The following is a 24486-nucleotide window of genomic DNA, read 5'->3' as shown; positions in this document are numbered from 1 at the left end:
ACAGACCCACCGCACCATCCTGCGCCTGAGCAGGTAACTCCTGGTCAGCCCTTGCCTACGGCAAGAGGAGCCTGCTCAGGGCTGGAGCTCTCCCACTCCTCTTGCTGGTAAGAGCAAGATGAGAGCACCCACCCTGTGCAGTGCTGGGCCTTCTCCTGCAAGGAGAAAGGCTGCCTGGACATCCAGCTCTGGGGCCCCCAACAGAAGAAGGACATGGAGCTGTTGGAGCGAGTCCAGAGGAGGCCACGAAAATGCTCAGAGGGCTGGAGCACCTCTGCTGTGGAGACGGGCTGGGAGAGCTGGGGCTGTTCAGCCTGGAGAAGAGAAGGCCCCGGGGAGACCTTCTAGCACCTTTCAGTACCTGAAGGGGCTACAGGAAAGCAGGAGAGGGACTTTTTACAAGGGCTTGGAGTGATGGGACGAGGGGGGGAACAGTTTTAAACTGAAAGAGGGGAGATTGAGATGAGATATGAGGAAGAAATTCTTTGCTGTGAGGGTGGTGAGACCCTGGCCCAGGTTGCCCAGAGCAGCAGTGGCTGCCCCCTCCCTGGCAGTGTTCAAGGGCAGGTTGGATGGGGCTGGGAGCAACCTGGTGTGGTGGAAGGTGTCCCTGCCCATGGCAGGGAGTTGGAACTAGATGGTCTTTAAGGTCCCTTCCAGCCACAGTCTGTGGTCTGTGACATGCTCTCTCTGAGGGAGTTGTCAGGCACTGCACAGACTATCTACTCTGTGTAAGCACTTTACACAAGTGTGTGAGCAATGGGACCACCTCCGGGGCAGGCAGAGCCACGTAGAGCCACACACAGGAGGCATTCAAATGCCAGAAGTTGCAAGATAAAGAACAAAATAAGCACAAGGGATCGCAGAGAGGCCGGACACCCCCCTGAACACACACGACGGACCGGCAAAGCCAGAAGCAGGACAAGCAGCATCAGGGCAGATGAGATCCCCACTTTTGGGGGGTGGGTAAGTAGCACAAAAATGTCCCGCGTGAAGAGGAAAAACGCAGCAGCCTTTTCCCGTTCCGACTTCTCTCACCACGAGCTCTCTGGCCCGATCACGCTGACCTCAGCAGCTGGGAGCATCAAGGTGCGCAGTCACCGGTGCCAACAATACGGCATCAGTGCCCTGAGCCCAGGTACCTCTGGAAATGTCTGGCTTTTTCCAGCGTTTATGGGATGCCAAGGGGAAGAGAGGGAAGAGTTCCATGAGAAATAGCCCGGCTCGCGTGGTTCTGCTTGTTAAGTACCTTTCCCTTTCCTTTTAGAATAAGAAAAAAGAACCAGCTGTTCCTTTAAGGAACAAGCAGCTTTCTCAAAGTTAAAAGAAGGCTTATCCTAGTTAAAATAAAAAATATTTTTGTTTAGATTTAATTAAACCATTTTATTTATCACCTAAAATGGTTGTCCAAAATGGATGCACATCTGGCAAATATTGCCCATAATTCTGTAATGGCATTTTTGCAGACTGAGAAATCACAATGTCTGTATGTGCTGTAGCTTCAGACAGGGAAGGATTCCCCTCTGCCGACCTCACCGCTGACACCAGCACATGGCCAGCTGCTGGCGTGTCTTTGCTAACAATTCATCACACATTTTTTTTTCTCTTTCTGACACCTGTCCTACCTTACACTTGTCTAATTCTTGGCCAGATTTCCTCTACTGACCCTTGTCAGTAATCCAGGTCTATAATCATCTCTCTGTCCACCCTCCTGGGTTCACACGTACTGTCTGTCCGTGACTCCTGAGCCTGGGTCCATCTGTGTCCGTCTGGTTTACGGGTGCAGTTCAGACTCAGATGAAAATGCTGAATTTTGATTTTTTTGAGCCATGCCATGGCTTTTGGTAACCACAGGTGGTGATTCCTCCTGACCTGGCCTGCAGGGGAGTTTACAGGAAAGGCTCTGGACGGACTTGAAGCCCTCATGGGCTGTTCCCAGGCTGCGTTGTGTTCTGCTCTGGCAAGGCTCGGTGAGAGGGAAGATCACAAGGTACAGCTCAGTCCTTGGTGCCTGAGCAGAAAAACAGCCCGCGCCAGACTGCCCAGGAGATGCTCGGCCTCAGGGATGACGGTGCTCCTCCACGTGGGACAGTGGCACAGTCCCCCGCAGAGGCACACACGAAACAGCTCATTGGCAGCAGAGCGATTTAACTTCTTTCCTCCCCTTTCCCAGGCTCAGCTTCCCCCCGCAGTCTCCTCTCCTCCCACTCCTCACTGCTGCAGGTCACACTCGGTCCCATCAGCCAGGCAACGAGGCTGCAGGGTCAGGGTCTGTGCACAGCCGTGTCTCACGCTTTGCCTGTGCTCCCGCCTGGGCGCTCTGCAGGCTGCAGCCCCTTCAGGGGGTGGTGGGTTGACCCTGGCTGGCACGTGAGCACCCATCCAGCTGCTCACACCCCCCCTCGGTGGGATGAGGGAAAGAATTGGAAGGGCAAAAGCGAGAAAAAACACTCATGGATGGAGCTACAGACGGTTGAACAGGGGAAGGAAACTCCCTCAGGAAACAGTCATAGAATCAAACCGGGGTTGAGGGCGGAAGGGACCTCTGGAGGTCATCGGGACCAAGCCTGTGCCCAAGCAGGGCCACCTACAGCCAGCTGCCCCGGACCACATCCAGACAGCATTTGAGCATCTCCAAGGTGGGAGACTCTGAAACCTCCCTGGGCAACCTGTGCAGGGGCTTGGTCACCCGCACAGGGGAAAAGTGTCTCCTGACATGCAGAGAGAACCTCCTGTGCTCCGGTTTGAAACCATGGCCACCAGTCCTGCCCCTGAGCACCAGTGAAATGAGCCAGGCTCTGTCCTCTCTGCACACTCCCTCCAGGGATTTCACACATTGACAAAATGCCCTGAGCCGCCTCTTCTCCAGGCTGAACGGTCCCAGCTCTCGCAGGGTAAAGGCCCTTTTTCATGCAGCTGCATGGAAGATCAGGAAAGTGGGACATCATCTTCCTGACACCACCAGTGCTAGAGAAGATCAGCTCATGGATATCTTCCCTTAGTTAGGGCTTGTTGTCCACCTGGTCAACTCTATCCATTTCCTGCTCCTCACCATTGTCCCTCTCACTGTACAGTCCCCCAGTAGAAGGGATTGAGCCCTGGTGCACTCAGCCTTCACCAGGGTGCATGGGACAGGACGAAGGAGAACAGGATAAATGGAACTAGTTTCCCAACTCCATTGCTGCCTGGAAGGAAAGCATTGTTTCACTGCTGATGGGAGCCCAGCAATGAATACATTGCTATGGAGGGTGGATAATCTGTTGGCCAGGGTGGAAACAAGCCCAACAGACCACGTGTTGCGTTATCCAACTCGATTACAGCATCATCTCATTCTGCCAGACAAGTTACCCCCAAGATGCAGTAAACGGCCACGCTTTGTTACTGGTAAAGTAACAACCACGCAGCGTTATGTGTTAGACCAGCGTTGTGCAGGTACACGCTTACGGTGTCTCAGCTCGGGAGATGGCTGAAGAATGATGGTTTATTGTAAACCCACTGGCGTGATGGTGAAAAGCTGCCTGAGCATGCCCCAGGCACGGCTGAAATCTTAACTCCCAGCCTCATCCCACCACATATCGAATGCACGCACAGATAATTACACAAGTTGTAGTGTAGTGGTAAAATGTAATCCAAAATATTTTCACCAATTTGGACCTTTTTACTGCTGCGTAGTACAGGAGTCCATCCAATACCAGAAACCTCTGTTTCTTCTTGGAGGGAAGGAGTGTTTTCTGCCAGGGTAAGACTGATTAAAATAACACGCAGTTCCAAGTTGATGCTTGTTTTATTAGAATCTCCTGTAACGATTTTAAAATGTAAAATTCCCAATTTATGACACTCAAGGATCAAAGTCTTCAAGCTTATTGCTTTTTCCAAAAACTCCAGGTTGTGAAGAAAAAGACACTCTAACCCAACGTGTTCAGTACGTTAATTTGAAAATGTAAACAGAGCAGAATTTCATGTAAAGCATGTGACAGCTGGACAAGGAACGTGAAAAGCTGAACTACAAAAGAACCAATGCTACCCAACATTCATACTACAAGTTTACCTTTCCACAACTATTAGTACTTCCAGGTCAGTTCTTCCCACCAAAAAGATGCTGCAGTGGCGAAAAGATCATGCTGGGGAAACAACAACAAAGAGAGCACATTATGCTTAAATACTTCTCTGAGAATTGTACTAACAGGGTCATTTCTGTCCACTAGAAAGACACAACCCCAGCACAAAATAATACAGAGGAAGACCAAAAAGTAGAGGAAACACAAAGAACAACTTGTGCCCTAACGGTCCAGTCTCAATAGTTGAAGGCACTGGCACACATTATGATCAGCAAGGGGCTGTATTTCTTCCAGCACTAACTCACCTCCCAGGCAGTGCTGCCCAGGGAACAGACCCCTCTCGCAGGACACGGCTCCGGCAGCTCTGGAGCGCTCGTTCAGTCACCAACGCCCAGCAGCTGTTTGTGGGGGGACTTTAATTTCCGTTTAAAACGGTGTCTTTGGGAGTCAAAGTTACAAAGGCCACAGTCGCTGAGCGGCCAACTAAAGGTCACACTTACCTTAACGGGACTGAAGGTCCCTCCTGGGAAGGCCCTGCTAGAAGGGGGAGTGTTTAAGGCCTTTAGAAATCGGGCTGGAGATGGCACCCCTCAGCTGATAAAAGCCACATTGTCCGAGGGCTGTGACTGAGGCGTCACCCTCCCGTCAGGAGCTTTTTCCCCAAAGACAGCTCAGAAGAGGAACATTTAATGTGAATGTTCCACCTTACCACAAGACCAAAGGACACCCCTGAATGCTCCTTTGCCTTGGGAGACCGTGCTTTCACCACAGAAAAGAGGTCCCCGTTCTTCAAGATAACGTAGAATCACCTGAACTGCCAGAATCAGGCACAGCCTCTGACACGGACGCGGACACAGCCAGGACTGCATCTGCTCACGGCTGCAACATTAGTACCTTCTCCAGAACTTGGAGAGACCTCTTCTTCCTTCTGACTCCACGTTTCCTTCCTCTACTACTCGGTCCATTTGCTGCGGCGGCTGCATCGCACCCTCAGCGCGACTGGCTGCTCTTCTTTGTTCGTCGTTAAGGTTCCTCGGGTCCCCCTGTCAGAAACAGCAGCAAGAACAAAAACACAAGCTCGCGCTCTCCGCACTCCCGGCAGACCCAGACACCGAGAGGTGGGTCCAGGCTCTGACTGACAAGACGCCTGGGAGGTTTCAAAGCAATCACACTGCAGACTGGTTTAGAGGTAGCTCCCATCTCACAGTCCAGCTCTGAGAGCCGCGTAGCCCAGCTCCACGGGTGGGAATTCGTTACGCAGGATGACAGTCTCAGCCAAAATCAGCCCTCGGTGACCTACCACTTTACGGGGGTTGTAATTCCTAATCTCACCTGCTGGAAAATACCAGACACGGTTTTTAAAGGAAAACTAACCCCAGTGTAATCCTTGCAGCTTTGGATGTGCTGTGACCAATCTGAATGAAACAATCCAGGGATTCCTTACTTACACTCACTTGGTTACAGCCCACGGGAAGGGATGCTGGACTGAACTCACACTCATTTTCTTTGGAGGAATTCTGAAAGGAAAAGGAACCCAAGAACTGTTATGTGATGTAAAATTCCACTGTACAGGAGATTTTTGTTTGCTTGCTTGCTTTAAGAACTAAAAGGCAAGCTCTACTCTCTTGTTCTGTGATTTTATTTTTTCCCCTGCTACTATAAGGACTTTCTTCACCAATATATTTCTACCTCTCCCTCCTCCGGACATTCACAGGCCCAACCTAAAACTGTAATTCATTGAGTAGACTTTGATAGAGCAGATAGTGACATAATAACAGTAGCTCCGGCATAGACAGAGATTTTAAAAACCATGAACAGAGATGCTGCGGGAAATAACAGCCGCTGGACACTACAGGCCCCTCGACATCAGCCCTGCTGAGACACAGTCACAGGGAACAGAGTAACAGGGAAGGGACAAAAGTGAAAAGCGCCAGGAGCAAGAGGTGAGCCAGAACACCCACGAGGAAGGCCATCAGCAATACAAAGGACCACAAACAACAAAATCCGCACGTCAGCTTCTTTGAGAGAGAGTAAACCAACATTGTCATAAAGAGAAGATAACAGAAGAAGAACAGATCCACTCCCGATGGTGTTTCTCTTGCACTAAGCTCAGGTTCTCACAAAATTCCAAACTTCAGATGGCCTGAGACCTTTGCAGGTTAGTCTCAGAGCATTAACTAAGGCAGGAAAATTATCTGCAGTGACAGGCTGAGCGTCTCTCTGTTCTTTCTTCCTTTCTTTCCCTGACTTCTACTGGTGCACTTGGTAAGTAGCAAGATGGGCAGGCTCGACCCCACTCCTCCTGCTGTCCAAATCGCAGCCCTAGAAGGCATTTGGACAGAGCTGAAAATGCCATCTCTGTGACAGCCACGCGACTGCGGCACTTCCACGCTCCTCCTCCTGAACTGAGTGCCAATGTTGTAACGTCAGCCCTACCTGAACTAAGCAGATTTCCTTCATGTTTAACGAGAGCCTTGCCTTTTCTGAGATGCATTCTGAAACACCAGGTGGACTTGGATCCAAGGTCACACACTGCTGATCAACTGAACAAGACCCCTGGAGGACTGATCAGAACAATCCTGAGAAAGTACTGGAGCTACTGATACGTTTTTTCCTAAACCTCATCTCTCTTCTCATCCTGAATCCCAAAAGAAACCGAATGGAAAGGATGACACAGACGCACCTGCCTCTGATCTCCTAAAAATGGACCTGAGGGAGAGGTCATCTGCCCGTGATTTCAAGCGGTACTCGTGGTATCTGGTCTGGTATTCATAAAGACAACAGTTTGTGTCTGGACATCCCTCTCAGTGTAACAGTGCCCTGACTAGTGCAAATTTCAGGGACAAGCATCTGTTCTGGAGAAGGTTCTTCTCACCTGCGTTGGTATTTGCTGAGCTGACAAGTCATTCATCATAGTTTCAGTTTACCTGGAAAGAGCTCAGGACGTGTCATGAGGTTACGGTGATCTGCCACTTACCACATTACTTCTGAGGGTCCAACATGCCAACCTGGAGCGCCAGCTTTCAAGGACTCTCATGTTTGGGAAATTCAGCCACTGTACAAGGAGCAGAGCCATTCTGGGGACAGTGACCACAGCAAAGCGGGGAATTAAAAAGCATCTTTCAGAGGATGACCCTTATCCCACCAACAGTGTTTGGAGCACCTGAGAAAAGAAGCCAGAAAGGGCACGTGTAGAGACCTGTCACTAATCCTGCAAAGGTGAGCTGAGGGAACAAAAAGCCATACAGGTCTGAGAGACAAATACACCCGCTGTATTAGAGAAGTTCTTCTGTACTGAATGCACCTGAGGAGTTACCAGGCAGCCTCCTTCCTATCTTGAAAATCCAACAAACCTGTCAAAAACCCCTCTTCTGAAAGTAAGTTGTGGGCTTACAACAAGGTGAGGGCTGTTTCAATGCAGGAGTTTATGTCTGCAGGCTGAAGGTACCCATCCAACAAGTGGCACCTGAAATTGCAGGCTGTTGCACATGCAGTGAATCCCTGCACAGCAGTTATGCTGGGATTGGCCCTTTGCAACCAGTTCTACAGGAGCCAGCAGGCAGTGTGCTCTGGCCAGCTGAGCCTTCAAGCAAGCCCACAGACGGCATTTGCGTAAAGGCTCAGCCAGTTGTGGAGCGGTCCAAAAGCTTCCTGAAATGGGGGCAGCAGGTCATTGTGCAGAAACACACAGAAATCCAGGTATTTGATGCAACTTGTGGATAATCCCAAGAGGAATGAGCTTGCCTCCTGGGAAAAGACTCTCTCCAAAGAGTTGGAGAGGGAAAAAGGCCAGGAAGGTGATAGTGTGACAGGGATTTGAACTATGTTTAGAATGGGCATTAACAGCCAGAAAATGGATGAAATGCACTGGGACATTTGGGAGGACAGGCAACAGCCAGGAGGAGAACACGGGCGTTAGGGAAGACCCTGTCACATAAAGGGTTGCCTAACAGCAGCTGTCAGAGCAGCCTTTTAGCCTGGGGGCTGAAAGAGGAAGACTCTTCCCCTCCTGACAAGGTCTCTGGAGAACAGCAGGTTCAGAAAGCAACTGCCAATCCCCCTGGAACAATCCTGTCGTAAATCTGCCTTTGATGCCACAGTGGGAAAAGGCATGACACTATTCAAAGAAGAGGAATGTGCCTGCAAGGCCATCTGCACAGAGAGAGGGCACTGGTGGGAAGCAGCAAGTACTCACACTGCAGCCACTGTCAAGGTGCCAGCACCTACTGTTGGCTCCTAATGGAGTTCTGCACGAAGGGGCATCTGAGGTAAGAGAGGACTGGAGTCTTGACGACAAGGCAGGGCACCCTTCAGGTTCATCTCTGAGAGGCTGAGCTCACCCCCACAGTTCTCAGCTTGACACTCAGAAAAGCTTGTGTCGTCTCCTGGTAAAGCTCATCCCTTGGCTAAGTTTGATGAGCAGGAATCACAAACATCTTGATGCAGGTGATGCAGGTAAGGAGGCTGCTGTCTAGGCAAAAAAAATTACCCAAAGGCACTTTTATGCTTGCGACTTCAAGAATCTAGGACAAAAGAGATGCTGTTGTCTCTTTCTGAATACACTGTAACTTACCGTTTCAAATCCATGCTTTGCTTTACTCATATGGTGAGCACACTCGGTTCCAGTTCTGAAAATAAGTCAAATAAGTAAGAACTGAGTTTACAAAAAGTCACAAAAATGAAGCAATCTTGTAAATGGCTACTCCAAGTATTTCATTAGAAATCAGGATTTTAGTACCTCCAGCCAACAAGATAGATACCCTTAATCTGTATTTGTACTCACGTTTCAAAGTTTCATTTAAAACCCAAAAATACACACTCATTCCAGCATTAGGCTTTCTGCTTTTCTAGTCAAACCAACAAGCAGTTAAAGAGAAAAAAAGTGTTACATGACATGGAAAGGGGGACGAGCAGCGAGTCGAGAAAGCTTGCCAATCCTACAAGGTTACTGACACACAGAGCAGGGCAGGTAGCAAAGAACCACAGAAAGATCTTACAAGACTCGGCCATGGAGCAATAAAATGGCAGAGGAAACTCTGTACAGAGAGGTACAAAGTGATGCACATGGGGAAAAAACAGCCCTGGCTTCCCACGCAGAATAGTGCTCTTTGGGCTGATCAGTGTCACTGGGCAGTGACACCTGGAGATTCTGACAGTTCAACACTCAACAGCACCCCAAGAAAACCCAAATCAAATCCCCCATGAGGAATTATGAGCAAAAGAGCTTGTCCAAAAAGAAAAAAGATCAAGAGGAGGTCTGAATACAGTCGACAAACTCCTTCCCAGGGGGGCAATGCTCAGGCTGAATGAGCTCTTCAGTCGAACAGAGTCATCGGAAAAACATGACAGAAGGCTTGAAGTTGACTCCTCCCCAATTTGATTTTGAAATCAAGAATGCACTTTGGAATGTTTTACTGTTTTAATCTTTCCTGGAATAGCGTAATTGCTGGGGCAAGATACAGGACTAAGAGAGAACTGCCAGACTGGGTCATGAAAGAGCCATTTCTGGCCCTGTATTTTATGAATCTACAACTCAGGTCTTGGCTAAAAGAGATTCGAAAGCGTTTGAGACCCTGCTCTCATTCTTCACTCATTTCCAGCAGTTTTATTGTGACTAGAAACTGGTGGGAGTGCAGGGAGGCAATGAAAGACTACATCTGCATGAGCAGGAAAAGAACTGGCTTCAGACTTCTCCCGTTATAATCTCGGCATGAAACACATGTGGGAATTGGGTAGAATATAAGGCAACACGGGAGATTATTTGTCGTGGCCTGTGCATCGCCATGCAAGGGGAAAGGTGAGCGTGAACACTTCCGATCACAACGCTGGATCTGGGGCTCTCTGCCACGTACTTGTGAATATTAAGTACAGACACGAATTCTCTTTTTTCAAAACCTACACTCCATGAAATAAAGCTGCCTGCTAGACTAGAACTAACAATGGGCCTGCCTCTGAAAGGTAATCAAGAACTAAGCTTGCAGTTAGCCACCAGGAGCCAGCCTTGCACCCCCGTGCTGAAGGCAGCCAACAACATCCTGAGCTGCACTAGAAAGAGTTTTGCCAGTAGCTCGAGGGAGGTGATCCTTACCCTCTGCTCAGGGCTGCTGAGGCCAGTCCATGTGCTCTGTCCAGACTGGGCTCCCCAGGACAAGACTGGGACTCACTGGGGTGAGCCCAGCAAAGGGCCACCAAGATGATGAAGGGACTGGAGCAGAGAGGTGGGAAGAGCTGGGACTTTCAGCCTGGAGAAGGCTCAGGGGGGATCTTCTCAACATACATCTGACGGGAGGGAATGAAGAAGAGGGAGCCGGGCTCTCCCAGCAGCGCCTTCTGGCAAGACAAGAGGCAAAGGGCAGAAATTGCAACACACGAAATTAAATCTGAACACAAGAAAAAACCTTTTTGACTGCAACTGTGGTCAAGCCCTGCAACCAGCTGCCTGCACAAGTTGTGGCATCTCCACCCTTGGAGTCCACTCAAAACCTGAAGGGACACGTCCTGGGCAACCTGCTCTGGGTGACCCTGCTTGAGCAGGACGGGTTGGACTCGATGATATCTAAGGTCCTGTCCAACCTCAATGATTCTGTGAAATCCACAGATACAGATCTCGGCCTCAAGCTGGGAGGCAGCATTCATCAGCTGGCTCAGAGGAAGAGGCTGGGATGCAGCTAGAGAACTGTTCCCACTTCTTCCCTTGTCACCCTGGCTCAGGTGTGCGAGCCCGTGCGCTGCTTTGTCGAGCTGCTGAGTTCTCATCCCACTGGGATTCTACACATAACGCTAACCAAAGGAGATAAACAGGAAGACCTCTAGTTAATGGCATGGGAACCTGAAAGCAGATGACAACTTTTCTCCAAACATGGGCAATGCTGCTTAGATTCTGTCACCTATGGAGCAGAAGGAAGACAACAAATGGGGCAAAGGATTACACAGGAATGAAACATGAGGAAGGTACAAGAGACATTAAAAATATTGATATGTGCCCTGGAAGACTGTTTTATAGTCAACTGACCTGTCCATACCCGACCGTGGGCATGAGGTCTCTGCTCCCACTTCCACTCTTCTCCTCTTCACCGCTTCTTCCACTGCAGTACTTTCTGACACTTCACTTCTTCTCTTGGCCTTCAAAACATTGCAAACTTGGTATTGAGAAAATTTGAGTTTGACTTTTCTATTTTAGAACAAAATTCAGAGTCAATACACATTCAGATTTCGCAAATTGTTCATGTTTGTGCAATGAAAACAAAAAAATGATTCAGGAATAAAAGATGAGCTGCCTTATTCAAAGAGAACACAAACACTGAGAGGCCATCCAGAGAATTATGCCCAACAGTTTTAAACAAGAAATACTGCTTTCCAGCAAATCCTATTTGCTCCATTTTGAGAGAAGAGCCTAGGAATGTAATTAGCAGGAATGTAATGCTAGCAGAGAGAGTGGGGTTTTCTTTGGGGGAATTTGGACAGGACATCTTCACTAACTCACTCCATTTTCAGACACTTACTCATATCGAAAACAAACCAACCCCGAGCTCTCCTTCAACAAAAACTTTCCAAAGAAGTTTAACTTGGTTGTTTATGACAATACAGCACCTAGGAAATCACTTAATTATTCAGCAATATTGACCTCATACAGACTTCCACAGTGACGAAACCGTTGGACAGCTCAGCTCAGACTTGTAGAAAACACATCTAACTGAAGCCAGCGGGGCTGTCAGGGCCTGAGGCAGGACTTCATTCAAAGTCCGCAGGAACTGACAGGAAGATTCCTCCCAAGTTGGATGGTTCTAGGGGAGAATTCAGTGCCACCTTCCATTGCCTGATGGACACCCAGAAATAGGAGAACTATCGCATTGCCTAGATACAGATTCAGCTTCTCCAGAGTATTTAGAATGTAACTTAAAAAAAAACCCAAACAAATGAAAAACACGCACACAACTTACAAATTCACCACTGCCCGTGTTTACTTCTTTACCTGTAAAAGAGGTATTATAAAAGTTGGTGACGCATTCTTTCTTTAGGAAAATAGAAACAGAGAGTGTGAAGTTCAACCTCAACTACAGTAGTCAGGCACAAGGAAGAAAAACATGCGTTCCATATACATGTGCTGGCTCCAGACGGGCTACTGACATTAAAGAATGAAGGCTGGGAGCCACTGGGCATTGCTTCATACCAATACGAGCTCAAGAGTCAGCAGTGGTTGAAAAGGCAAAGAGAGATTCAGGACAGTTTAGAAAAGCAACACAGGACAAAAGAGAACACACTGTTCTGCTCTATTTCAAATCCACAGTACGGCCACGCTGCACACAGCTTTGCTCCCTCCGATTCAAAGACACGGTAGATGAAGGGAAAGGGAAAAGCAAGACACAGATCACAGACGTTTCCAGAAATTACCCAAACATAACCACAGTCACTTACCGCACGATATGTTTTGCTGAAATGAGTTGAGTTCTAGATACATCGTGCAAATGTAGGGATAAGGCACAAGATGGACATTCTCATGTTTGAATCTCATCTTTGATACTCTCTCCCATTTACTCAAATCTGAGAATGAAGATAAGACTTAAGAACGCAGCATTAACACTGCAAAGGAGCAGGAATCCTGACAACATCTTCTTGTAAAGCTTCAAAAGCCACACCACATGGCACAGGTGTGTAAGGGAGCAAGTACAATCTGTCGGTATGAGCTTTGTGAAAAACACCAGTAACACACCCCAAGAAACGCTCACCCAGGAGATACTCTCCCCTCAGTCACTTGCATTAATAGTGCTGTGTTCCCTTAACTGTATTTGGCTTCAGTGCTGACATTCTCCCACAAGAAACAACACGCCAGGCTCTTCCAACCCCATGAATAAAACCTCATCAGCTTTCCTAACTAAAAAGTAATTCTTTTAAAGATTATTACAAAAACTGAAAAGAACCAGGATTCATAGGAGTGGCATCATTACATTTACTTCACAGTTCAAAATGGGAGGAAAAAAGACAACTGACATGACAACCACCACAGTTACAGACGCTCCTTCCTGCGGGTGCAGTTCTGACATCCAGGAGCTCATGCACACAAGAATGTATGACGCTAGACAGCAGCCTCCTTACATGCCCCTGATCTCAGGAAGAAACAGGTACAATGAATACTTCTAGTCCATTTGCTAGCAGAAACTAACACCCTGGGGACTGGAGATGGAGCCCAAGATTTGACTAGATGAAACACTGACACCAGCAGTTCTTTAAGGGATGAAGTTGCTCATTTGACTTTGGCTTCAAGGACTCCCACAGCTGGTGACTTAAGAGTTATGCCACAGCGAGGAGCCCAACACACAGATTGCAGGACAACTCATCACGCCAGGCCTCTGAGCTTGCAATTCTCATCAGAGCCCAGTGCTGGCTGAGCATGTGGGTGGACTTCCAAATTCCAGAAATAGAAGTTCAGGAATCAAATACTCCTCAAGCACGCGGGCAAAACTGGCTGAGATTTAGTGAAGCAAATCAACAACGAGGCTTCGTTTGTTTGGGTGCTGCCTCTCTGACGATGCTCTTAGCTACTCTCTCTTCCTGTCAGTAGCAGGAAGAAGTTGATATCATATGTACCAGCTTCTGACAGAGAAAGAGGATGACCTCCTTCTTGCCTGCTCTTATGAGATGTGGCAATAACACAGTCTTCCAAGGCTGGAAGGGAACGCCTCGGAGGCGGAAACATGTGGGGGTGTTCACTACTCCTGGGCACCCAGAACCCCAGGTGGTGATGCCAAAGGTCCTGATCCGATTCACAAACTGACACACCTTGGGACTGAAAAGGCTTCTCATTTAACTCACTTTTCTCTTCAACAAGAGCCACAGGACAGTAACTTCTTCTTAACCCTTTACACTACAGCAACTACAATACTCAATCCTAATGTACCTTACCAGAAAACTACTGCAGACTTCTCTACTAGTGGGCCAAAGCTGCTGAGCCTGTAAGGAGTGTTTTACATTTTATTAACCTTTTTAAGCAATGCACTAGCTTTGCTTGCAATCGCTTTAGCTGGGCTTCCTCTGACTTTATACAGACACGTTCATTTTCTCAGGCTAAATCTGATTTGGAACACAGGGCTGTTCATCTGAAAACACTGCACAACGCTCTTGTCACATCAGTTCTCTCTCTGGTGAAGGCAACAACTGAGCAGGATCTTCAGCTAATGAAAAACTGCAAAGCTCAAAGTAGTCGTACTCCAGCTAAAGATCTGCACACTACTAGGCATGAACGTCGAATTAAGCAATGCCCAGCACATACAAGTCATTGAAGCTTTTCTTTTACAAGTAGGAAAGAAAGGATACATGGAAAGACAGTGAAGTGCTCTGTAGAAAATGGATGTAAATCATCAAGATTTCCAAGAATTACTCGAATCGCTTCCTGGAGAGGCCAAAACAAGAAATGAAGATTATCAATATAGCCACAGTTCCACTGTCAAGTACAGTTTCAAGGCTTGGGAAAAATTTAAAATTACTTTACAGTTTGCATAAATCACGGAAGAGCAGGTTCTAGATATTTTGCTTTTCCTCCTCCCCTTCTTCTCCCCACTCCCTCCCATCACCTTAGAGTGTGCTGCACTAACAGACCCATAGAAATTTAAGTCAATTAATATCTTGATCTTGAATTAACACAGCAGCATTACAGTGCAGAGTGAAAGTGTGCCTTTAAAATCAAGAGGTTGTAAATTTAAGAAGCCTCCTTTTTGCCAGCAAAACACATATAGTATTGACGTGTTGCAAAAATAAAACATATTCCTCTTTTTCTAAATATTGACCCAATTCAGTTACAAAGGAACCGTAATTCAGTCCCAACAAACTCCTGCTTTACAAACCAGAAACGTTTTCTAGTAACATCTTTCAGTATTTTCAAAAGTGAAAAAGAAAAAAATAATTAAACGATAATTTTCCATATCAATTAAAACCAGCACATTTTCTTCAATAATACTTATAATGCTATCAATTTTTTAAAATTATGTAATAGGAGCATTTTTAAGCAGGCAGGGTATTTGTCTCATTTCCTCGGGAACAGCAGGGGCTTTCTTCTCTCTCAGGAAGAAGATGACAACAACAGAACTCATGGGCTGCAACCAAGTCTGGTCACAAAGTAATGGCACCATTAAAAGAACGTCCACTGGTTCCACTAGCTCCACACCTACGAGGAAAGCATGTGTAACCAAGCATTAGATCAGCCTCTGTCAAGCTAGCGCACCAGCACTGCCACAGCTCCTGAAAAAACAGGTCGTCTGACAGCCAGTCAAGCCTGAGAAGTCAAAAGCAGTGCTCAGGTCTGGGGCTGAGAGCAAAACCACGGGAAAGTGCTACTGCAGAGTGAATCTGAACAGCAATCAGAAAGGAACGGGGCGCAACCAGCTCAACAAACAGGAGCTGTCATTTGCCCCATTTTATCAGGCAGTAGCTGCTTTGAAATATTTCAAATAAAACCATTACTCTTCTACGCTAACGCTGCCTGTTGGTGACCGTTTTCATTGACGTCATTTTTTTCACCCTCGTACTCTCCAGAGAAGTTCCCCAGGACTCTCACTGGAAATGCTGCATGTGACAAAATGTCCTCAGTCCATCACGAACAAAAGATTTGCTCAGCTTAACATTCAGCTGAGGTCCCGGGGACCTGCTTCATCTCCTACCTCTAACTCCCCGGCAGCACTTTCAGTGTGGTCAAGATCAGGAGCACTGTGAAACAAACAGAGACAGTCAGTCCCACCCCAGTCAAAAAGCAATGGAGTTACATTAGTTGTAAAGGTTTAAACAACAACAAAACGTCATTCCCATTGCACAGAGAAAATACATAGCAGGCAGACGAATCCCTAATTTATTGTTCTTAAAAAACATCCATCATTCCACAAGGGCTGTTTCTTTTCCATTTTCTGCCCATTTGTATTTTGTGTGTCTGAGGATACAATGGATGAGAGATCAGATCTTCTCAGTCGATCCTCAGGAACCTTTAGGATTGGTTTTTGGACAAGGTGCCCTCAAACCAGTCTTCCAGCCTATCACGACGCCACTCTGCTTGAGGGACTAAAAGAAGGAATTGGCAGCACACGTCTCTTATCCCCTCCACGGTGCAAACTGCAGAGGAACGGGCCTTCGCAGCACTGGAGCTACGCCCTGTGATGCTGGGAGTTGTGTCCTGCCTGCATCAAACTGCGTTCCCAAGTATTAACTACCTCTTCTGTAAGCCAGCTTCTCAAAAGGTGTTTGCTGCTAGGTATCAACCAACAAGAAAATGCAGAGGGAGAGAGAAGGTCTTAAAGGAAATCCAAACCCATTAAAAAGTAAAAAAATTCACATCACTGTTATATTTACAGAACTTTCCTTCCTCTTCAGAAAGGCCCTCTCCTTGCTTGACATGGAACAAGTTAATGAAAGGAATCACACAGCATGCCACAGCAGACGGACAGATGTCACCCACCCAAGACTTAAGCTGTGGTCATGAAGTCTTCACGAATCAGCAGGGAAACAAAAGTACGATCCAGGAAGGGATGTTGTCATGGTGATGAGGAGAAGAGGGTGGAAAGAGTGGAAGAAAGCAAGGCACCATCCAGGGTCTCATGACAAGGATGTCAAACCCACTATGTGACTGTGGGGGATTCACTGGTTGGGTTGGGGGGGCTCAGGGAGGAGGGGGTGATTATTTTCTTTTAAGCCTGGACTGTAGAGACGCAAAAATGGAGTCATCTTTGAATCGTTAAAGAAGGGAAGAACCTTCATTGTTACCTGGTTTTTCCTGGGAATTCAGGAGGCCTTCAGTGAAGATGACCTCGCTCTAGCAAAAGCTTGCACGCGTGTGGAGATAATCAGCTCTGTGAGCAGCTGGGATCAGCTCCCGCAACTCTTTCAATGCTCTTTTGGGAACCTGTCCTCAGATTGGTCACCATCTTACTGTGGGAAAAGGGAGTTTCACTTCCCAAATCTGCAGGCTGACTGACAGCATTGCTTTGGCCCTAAGACTACGTATGCACTTAGGACTGACTCCTTTACTCTCTCTTATGAATTGGGAGTGAAGCCAGATGCTTTGAGTAAGTACCCCCTATTCACAACCATGACATGATGGGGAAGAGCTTCACAAGTTTCACTGTAAAAGGAATTGCTTTTGCTATGTTTGACCATGTTGACGAGAAGACCAACTCGATGAGCTCACTACCAATGCCAGAAGTTATGATGAAATACAAAAGGTGCCGCAAAAGTGTTGTGTCCTGTTCCCCCAAGTGTAACAATGAACTGCAAGAACTGGTGTTGCAATGCACACAACCTGTGATACGTGCAGGGGCAATGACAGACTGCTAAACTCCCAGCAAAGGGAGTGCTCTCTTACCATCAGGAGATCAAACACCCACAGGCTGTTCAGAAACCTGCGCACACTACTGACAGTGCCTTCCAGAGAGGTTACGCCGAGGGAAAGAGCTTTTACTCACAAACAAGAACAACATTTCAAGGATCTTCTGAACACCACACGACACCACAAGACAGACAATGCACCTTCCTCTCCAAAATCAATGCAGAGAACAAAACAAGGAGGAAGGTTAATCCTCCTGGATCTGGATTCCAGCAAAATGCTAATAAGCAAAGCTAAAGAAACAATTGTGTTTCAATGTATCCCAAAATCAAGCTATGCAACAGAATTTCAAAAAAGCCAGCCAACAAAGGAAAGGTGGTGCTGGTTCTGACTGGGGTAGAGTTAATTTTCTCCACAGTAGCTTGGCTGGGGCTGTGTTTTGGATTTGTGCTGGCAACAGTGTTGACAACACAGGGATGTTTCAGTCACTGCTGAGCAGCACTTACACAGAGTCAAGGCCTTTCCTGCTCCTCACATCACCCCACCAGCAAGTAGGCTGGGGATGCACAAGAGGCTGGGAGGGACAAGGCTGGGACAACTGACCCCAACTGACCCAAGGGATATTCCAGACCATATGACGGCATGCTCAGCAATAAAACTGGTGAAAGAAGACGCAAGGGGGAACACTTGCGTTATGCATTCATCATCCCAAGTAACTGTCACGCGTGATGGTGCCCGGCTTTCCTGGAGATTAAACACCCGCCCGCCGATGGGAAGCAGTGAATGAATTCCGTGTTTTGCTTGGCTTGCACGCACAGCTTTTGCTTTACTTATTAAACTGTCTTTATTTCAACCCACAAGTTTTTTCACTTTTACCCTTCCGATTCTCTCCCCATCCCATGCGGGGCAGTGAGTGAGTGGCCCTGTGGGGCTTAGTTGCCAGCTGGGGTTAAACCACTACAAAGGCTCTAGAGCTTCTCAGTGAAATACTTAGAAAATACTGTCAATAAAAACAGCCTCTTTTTCCACTGAAGCCCAAAACCCACACAGGGCAGTGAAACAGGAGCGTTTTACAGCTCAAATTACTCTCTCAGGCCAATGCTCAGCCTGTGCAAGTGCAGTGGCAACTTTTAAGTGACCACCTTCATGGTCAGTGAAAGAAGGCAGGAGATAAGGAGCCCCCAAGGTCTGAATTTAGGGGTCTCCTATTAACTCACTGGTACATGCAGCCATCAAACTGCAGGTTGACTTTTCAGCTTTACCGCGCTTACCTGTTGAAGTTGCCATACCGGATTTTAAATTTGTACACCAGCCTGCCTGCATGAAGAAACCTTGTCTCAGGCAGTGGGTATGTAAATGGTTTCAACGACATCTTTCGTTCTCCCTGAACGCCAGCCTAGGGAAGGAGGAGAGTCAGACGTCCGCCACTAAAACCCTTCACCAGATCTCATGCTGTCACACGAGAAGACCCCACGCCGGTTTTCCTCCAGAGGACGTTTGCAGAGACAACAGATTTCCTGCCAGCACCTCCTCCAAGCCAGAGCACCGCGGTTCCAGCGCCCGGGCCAACAGAGACGGGTGTTTTGGAGCAGGATCAGGGGACAGACTCCGAGCCGACAGCTGCCCCGCCTTCAGCGCCGCTGCTCTGGCCATGTCACCGCAGCGGCCCTGAAGCTGTCCCGGCCTCTCGCCCCGGGGGCTGGCCAGAAAGCCCGGGCAGGGCCGTGCCGCAGCCCGGGACCGACCCCGGGCCGTGAAGGGCCCCCCGGCTGAGCGGGGCCCCTCAGCCCCCGCGGGGACGGCCCGGAGAAGCCCGTTTCTCCCCACACCCGCACGGCCCCCGCTGCCCCCCGGCCCCGCCGGACAGCCACCCGCGGGAGGCAGCCCCTGCGGCCCCGCAGCCCCGGGGCGGGCGGGAGGCGCCAGGGCCGGCCGGGCCTGCGGGCAGAAGGCCGGGACCCGCCGCGGATCCCGGCCAAGCACCCCGGCCTGCCCCGAGGGGAGATACCTCCGCCGCCACCGCCGCCTCCTCAGCCCCGCTGCCGGCGGCAATGGCGACCACCGGGCAGGCACCGCCGCGGGGACGAGCAGGAGCCCCCGACACGGCCCCGGGCCCGCCGCGCCCGCCCCGCCCTGCCCTTACCTCAGGTGCCTCAGGCCGGGGCTGCGGCCGGAGCGGGCCGCAGCCGAAAGGGGCCGAGAGGAGCCGAGCGGTGCCGGGAGGAGCCGAGCGGGGCCGGGAGTGGCCGAGCGGGGCCGAAAGGTGACGAGCGGGGCCGAAAGCTGACGAGCGGGGCCGAGTCGAGCGGAGCGGAGGCGACCCGAGCTGAGCCGAGAGGCGACGAGAGGAGCCGAGGCGAGCAGCAGGAGCGGCGCCGGCAGAGAGCCCCGCCCCCCAGCGGCGCGGAGGTCCGCGCCCCGCCCCGCCGCCGGGCCAGGGGCCGGTGCCCGCCTGGGGCGGGGGGTCCCGGCGGTGCCGGAGCCGGGGGCGGCTGCAGGCGGGGCCGGGCTCTGCTCGGGGGGCTGGCGGTGACAGGGGCTGACGGGCAGGACTGTGCTGCCCGGGGGTGGGTGTGCAGCCCTGCGGACCCGCGGCCTTCCCCTGGGAACAGCCCTGCCGCCGGTGGCGGGGGGAACCCCCCGGCTGCGTGTTCGTGCTGTGAGCTGATCCGGTGGGTCAGAGCGACCGGCGACCGGCTGTGCACACCGGGACGGGGCCGGACTGTGACCGGCGGGGACAGGGAATGGCCCCTGCGGCGTCCTCCGAATGAGAGCTGTCCATGGGATGCCGGGGGCTCCAGTCCAGCCAGAGAGCCCCGTGAGGAGACCTGCTGGGGGGGACCCCAGCCAGCACAGCTCGGAGGGGACGGGGCAGCTTGTCGGCGAGCTTTCTGACCAGGGGGACCCCCGTCTCAGAGGGCCCCGGCGACGCTCGCATCAGCAGCACGTGGCTGCGTGTTCGCACAGCAGGACTCTGGGCCAGTCCCTGGGGGCGCTGGGGACTGGCCCCAGCTGCAGATGGGAAGGGTGGACGTGGCGTGACATGGCGTGACGTGACATGGCACAAAGTGCCCCGTGTGCCCCAGCGTGGCAACCCCTTTCCAGCCCTGGCACAAGCGTGGGAGGGGGCAGGGGGCAGGACGTGCTGGTGGCGGGTGCTGGAGGAGGCCGGGGGCTGTGCTGCAGACAGTGGCTTCGCAGGTGTGGGGAGGCTCCAGGAGACGTCTGACCTGCTGCAAGGGAGCCTGGGGGTCGATCCTCAGCTGCTACAATGCTCCTTTCTTCCCTTTCTGCCCCACAGAGCTCCCTGATGCATCCATGGCCACGTGCTGCTCCGCGTTGGGCTGCTGCTGCACTTCAGAGGCAGCTGCATTTTGGGGCTTGGAGCGCTTTGGGTTCCAGTGTGAGCCGAAGCACCAGAGAAGTTGGCCCTTACCTTGTGGCAGCTCTTGCAGCTGCTTTCAAAGGGCTCTGGGCTCTGCCCGGGCCTCTCAAGTCAACGTTAACTCTGGTGCCTAATGACAGGCCCTTGACAGTGGCCCTGCTGGCTCACCCCTTTCTCTCCCAAATTACGATGAGGTCAGGTTTGCCTTTGCTCGGCTTAGGCACCTTTCATGCAAAGGTTCCCGGAGATTCTTTCCTTCCTCCTTTACACACAGAGTGGGATTCCTGGAGGGCCCCAGAAATGCAACAGCCTCACCGGGGGTTTTGGAGAGGAAACCCCCTCTTACATGGCTGCATCGAGCCTTTCCGGCAGCCACCTCGTGCTTCTCACGTGCAGGTGATGCCGGTCGCTGCCCGGCCCCCGGCAGTGTCCGTCTGCACCCGCTCACCCCGCCCCTGCCGCGGGCAGGAGCTCCCCGAGCCCGCGCTCCCCGCCGGAGCGGAGCGGGACGAGGAGCTGCAGCGCCCGGTGCACGGGGCCGAGGGCCGAGGGGCCGGTTCCCGCCCGCCATTGCCTGCGGCGGGAGGGGCCGCACGGCGCCCGCAGGGGGCGCTGCCCGCCCGGGCCGGATCGGGCGCGATCGGATCCGCTCGGCTCGGCTCGGCTCGGCCCGGCCCAGTGCCGGAGCCCCCGCTCAGCCGAGCCCTTCCAGGCGCTGCCCGAGCAGCAGGTCCGTTCGGCGGGTCCCGGGACACCCCTGCTGAGTTCGCCGAACCCTCCTCGGGGGGCAGCGGCTGGCAGGACACCGACACTCCGATGGGCGCAGGGCACAGACACTGCGAAAACAGCCTGCCCCTGCCCGGGAAAGAGGAGTCCGCAACGGCTGTCCCGGGACTGATGTCCCACGGCCACCCGTGTGTCTGCACCAAACAGGGCCGAAAAGGTACCAGGTGCTGCCCCCACCCGCACGGCCCCGGAGGAGCTCCCCAGGCCCTGCTCAGGGAACAGCTGATCACCAGGTCTGGGGTCAGGAAGGAATTTTTTCCCCTGGGGCAGATTGGCACAGGTCCCCGGGGGTTTTACACCTTCCTCTGCAGCACTGAGCACGGCCCCTTGCCAGGGCTCCTCGGGGCCATTTCAGTCCAGAGATCCCCTGCTCTCGCAGGACCAGGAGTCCCGCTGTGCCCTCCACCCCTGCACCTCTCTCCCCTGGGCCAGGTTGGCAGGGGAACCTCAAGGACCTCCATGCATTAGGCCACCTGGGGGTCTTCTGCCCTGTGCAAACCATGGCCTGCTTGGAAAGGCTGCAGGAGCGATGCTCCCTCAGGAAGGAGCCGCCACTCGCCGCCGCCTGGCCGTGCAGCAGCATTGGTCTCCTCTGCCAGAGCTGCTGTTCCTGCTCTCAGTCACCACCCTCGGCGGAGGACCTGGTCTCTCACATATAGTGCATCGTCACTAATTGAAACACAAGTGAATACCTTCTCACAACTTCTCCATTTTTGAGCAATCATGGTGGTGGTGTGCGGTAGAAATTAGGAAGACAACAAAGAACACAACCCTGACTTACCTCTGTGCGGGATGGAGGTGTGCTGCGATGCTCATGGGGCTCCTCCTCCATTTCTATTTGTGCTTTCCAAGAAAAAGAGCCAGCTCCCCGTTGACCACGGTGTGAATCCAAAAGAGACTGATGAAAATGAGACCTTGTCCCTTGCCTGCCCAGAGATCCTCTGGCGCAGAGCGCAGCGGAGGTGACTGACAGCCCCGGAGGGTGAGAGGTTATAGGGTGACTGTGCATGTGGTGAGGCCACAGCCGTAAAGGCAGTCCCAAGGCTCGAGAGCTTGTGAAGCTGCCCTGGCCCTCCAAGTTGACTGACACGAACACCAGGTTGAATTAAAGCAACGTTGGAGGTGCTGTGAGTATTGAAAATAAAAACAAGCCACCTTCTGACCAGCCCTTGCCCTTTCTTCAGGGATACTCCAGTAGCAGATTTCTGGAAGAGCAGATGGATTTGCTCATTAACTCGGTGGTTTTCAAAGCCAGGTTCACTTCTCTTCCGTGGGCTCCCTCTGTTGCTCACAAAACTTTGGTGCTACTGCTAAGCCACCATCCCTGACAGCGGCACAGGCACAGGATGCTGTCTTTGGCAGGGGACAGGGAAGCTCCAGAGTCCCGGTCCCCTTCATGCAATCCCTTGTGTTGGTAACATTGCCTTGTCTCCAGGCTCCACGGCTCGCTCAGTGAATTGCTGCTCTGTGTTACTGCCCTGCTCTGTCACTACTGACACCTTTAGCACCCTTGGACACAGCTGACCTCATCCTGCTGCTGGTAAACATCTGCAGCTTCTTCTCCGGAGGCTCCGTGGTGTGGCTGTTTCTCATGCTCACCCTCTGTGGAAATTGCTGTAGAAACTGTGTGTCGTGTGTATCTATCTGCCTTGCTTCTAGGCTGGACCTACAAATGGGAACCACGACCACCATTTCATTGGACTGAGCCAGGAGAAGCCCATGGTCTGGTTGCACCAGACTTAGCTCTAGCAGAAAGGAGAAATCCCCTGGGGCCCAAAGCCAACTGAATTTGGCTACTTTCTTTACCAAAACCAGGGAAACGGACTTTATCAGGAGATATGCGGGGTTCAAGGAGGAAACCTCAAGCTTTTAGGCTTGTTCTGCACTTGCTACCCCTTTGCTGAACTGAATGATGATGTTGATGTCAGTCGCAGATGGCTGCGGTCCAGGGCAGCCAGGCTGCAGCCCTGCCAGCAGAAGGACCCCACGAGGCTGCTGGGCTCCAGGCAGAGCTGGCTGCACGGCAGGCCCCGACTGCTCACGCTGGGAGTGATGCAGACGACACGCTGTTAGCCTTATTCTGCAGGTTAATGATTCACCTAGCGCAATACAACGCTTCCCGCTGGAGGCACTCAAACCTCCCCATCAATCGTAGAAGCTCACAGTCAGCTCCAACATACACAACACTAAGCAAACCTGAAGCATGCGGGAATTTCTTCTCTTCTCAAGCTGCTTTGGATGCTTCATCTCATTTCCAAAGAGATGAAAACACCGGCAGACGGTTTACTTTGGACACCAAAAGAAAGGAGACTGTGTTTTCCAGAAATGACCCAACCCTGTGACCTTTTCTGCTCTGCTCTTGCCAGCCCACACGATTTCTGCCAAGCCTCGACATGTGCTGACAAGCGGGTCCCTGCTTCTGCGCTGCTCCTCCTCATAATGTTGGTCAACCCAGGACCTGCTGACTCATCACTTTACCTGACCTTCACCTGGAAGCGCAGTGATATGGATCAACCAGGTACCAGCTCCTGCTTGCAGAGCTGCTTCCTCCTGGGTAGTTCCCGTAATTTGAAGGAAGGTGTTTGCCAGGGCAATAAAACCAGGCGTACCCCAAGTACATCATTGAGAATTGCCTAGGGGCTAAGGGAAAACAGAAAATGGTGGGAATCTCCTCCTAGCATCAGGATCTGACCTCTTACAAGGAACCTGTGTGTCTTGGGGAGGTTTTGGGGTAGTTTTCATCTTCATTTTTCTATGTCTTGAGGCGTTCTGTATTTTCTTATAGGCATGGCTGTTTAACAGAGACCACGGGTGGTTATTGCTGGAAGCCGCTCCAGAAGCCCAGCACACACCACCTTGCTGAGGGTGGAGATTGTCTAGTCCCTGACTCAAGCAGGGTCACCCAGACCAGGCTGCCCAGGACCTTCAGGTGCTCCTTGACCCTTGGAAAAGGCCTT

General features: G+C 51.1%; 1 protein-coding gene across 2 annotated transcripts; it reads right to left on the bottom strand.

Moving 5' to 3' along the window:
* Positions 1-3783: 3783 nt before the first annotated feature.
* Positions 3784-19534, bottom strand: LOC137670256 (membrane-anchored junction protein-like). 2 transcript variants are annotated; one of them, XM_068412965.1, is made up of 12 exons: positions 19502-19534; positions 18630-18754; positions 15710-15755; positions 14370-14445; positions 12474-12599; positions 11999-12030; positions 11071-11180; positions 8632-8686; positions 5507-5575; positions 5264-5272; positions 4953-5101; positions 3784-4121 (listed from the first exon to the last, which is right to left on the bottom strand). In XM_068412965.1, the coding sequence occupies exons 2-12, from the start codon at positions 18728-18730 to the stop codon at positions 4076-4078; spliced, it is 819 nt and encodes a 272-aa protein (XP_068269066.1). In that variant the 5' UTR covers positions 18731-18754; positions 19502-19534; the 3' UTR covers positions 3784-4075. The 2 variants fall into 2 exon arrangements, 1 of the variants encoding a protein (XP_068269066.1); XR_011049223.1 differs by lacking the exons at positions 3784-4121; positions 4953-5101; positions 5264-5272; positions 5507-5575; positions 19502-19534 and adding exons at positions 8500-8529; positions 10147-10388 and having other exon boundaries at positions 18630-18931.
* Between the last annotated feature and the right edge of the window lie 4952 nt (positions 19535-24486).

Source organism: Nyctibius grandis, chromosome 14 (assembly GCF_013368605.1).
Source record: "Nyctibius grandis isolate bNycGra1 chromosome 14, bNycGra1.pri, whole genome shotgun sequence".
Lineage (NCBI taxonomy): Eukaryota > Metazoa > Chordata > Aves > Nyctibiiformes > Nyctibiidae > Nyctibius > Nyctibius grandis.
This window is presented reverse-complemented; position numbering and strand designations above follow the sequence as displayed.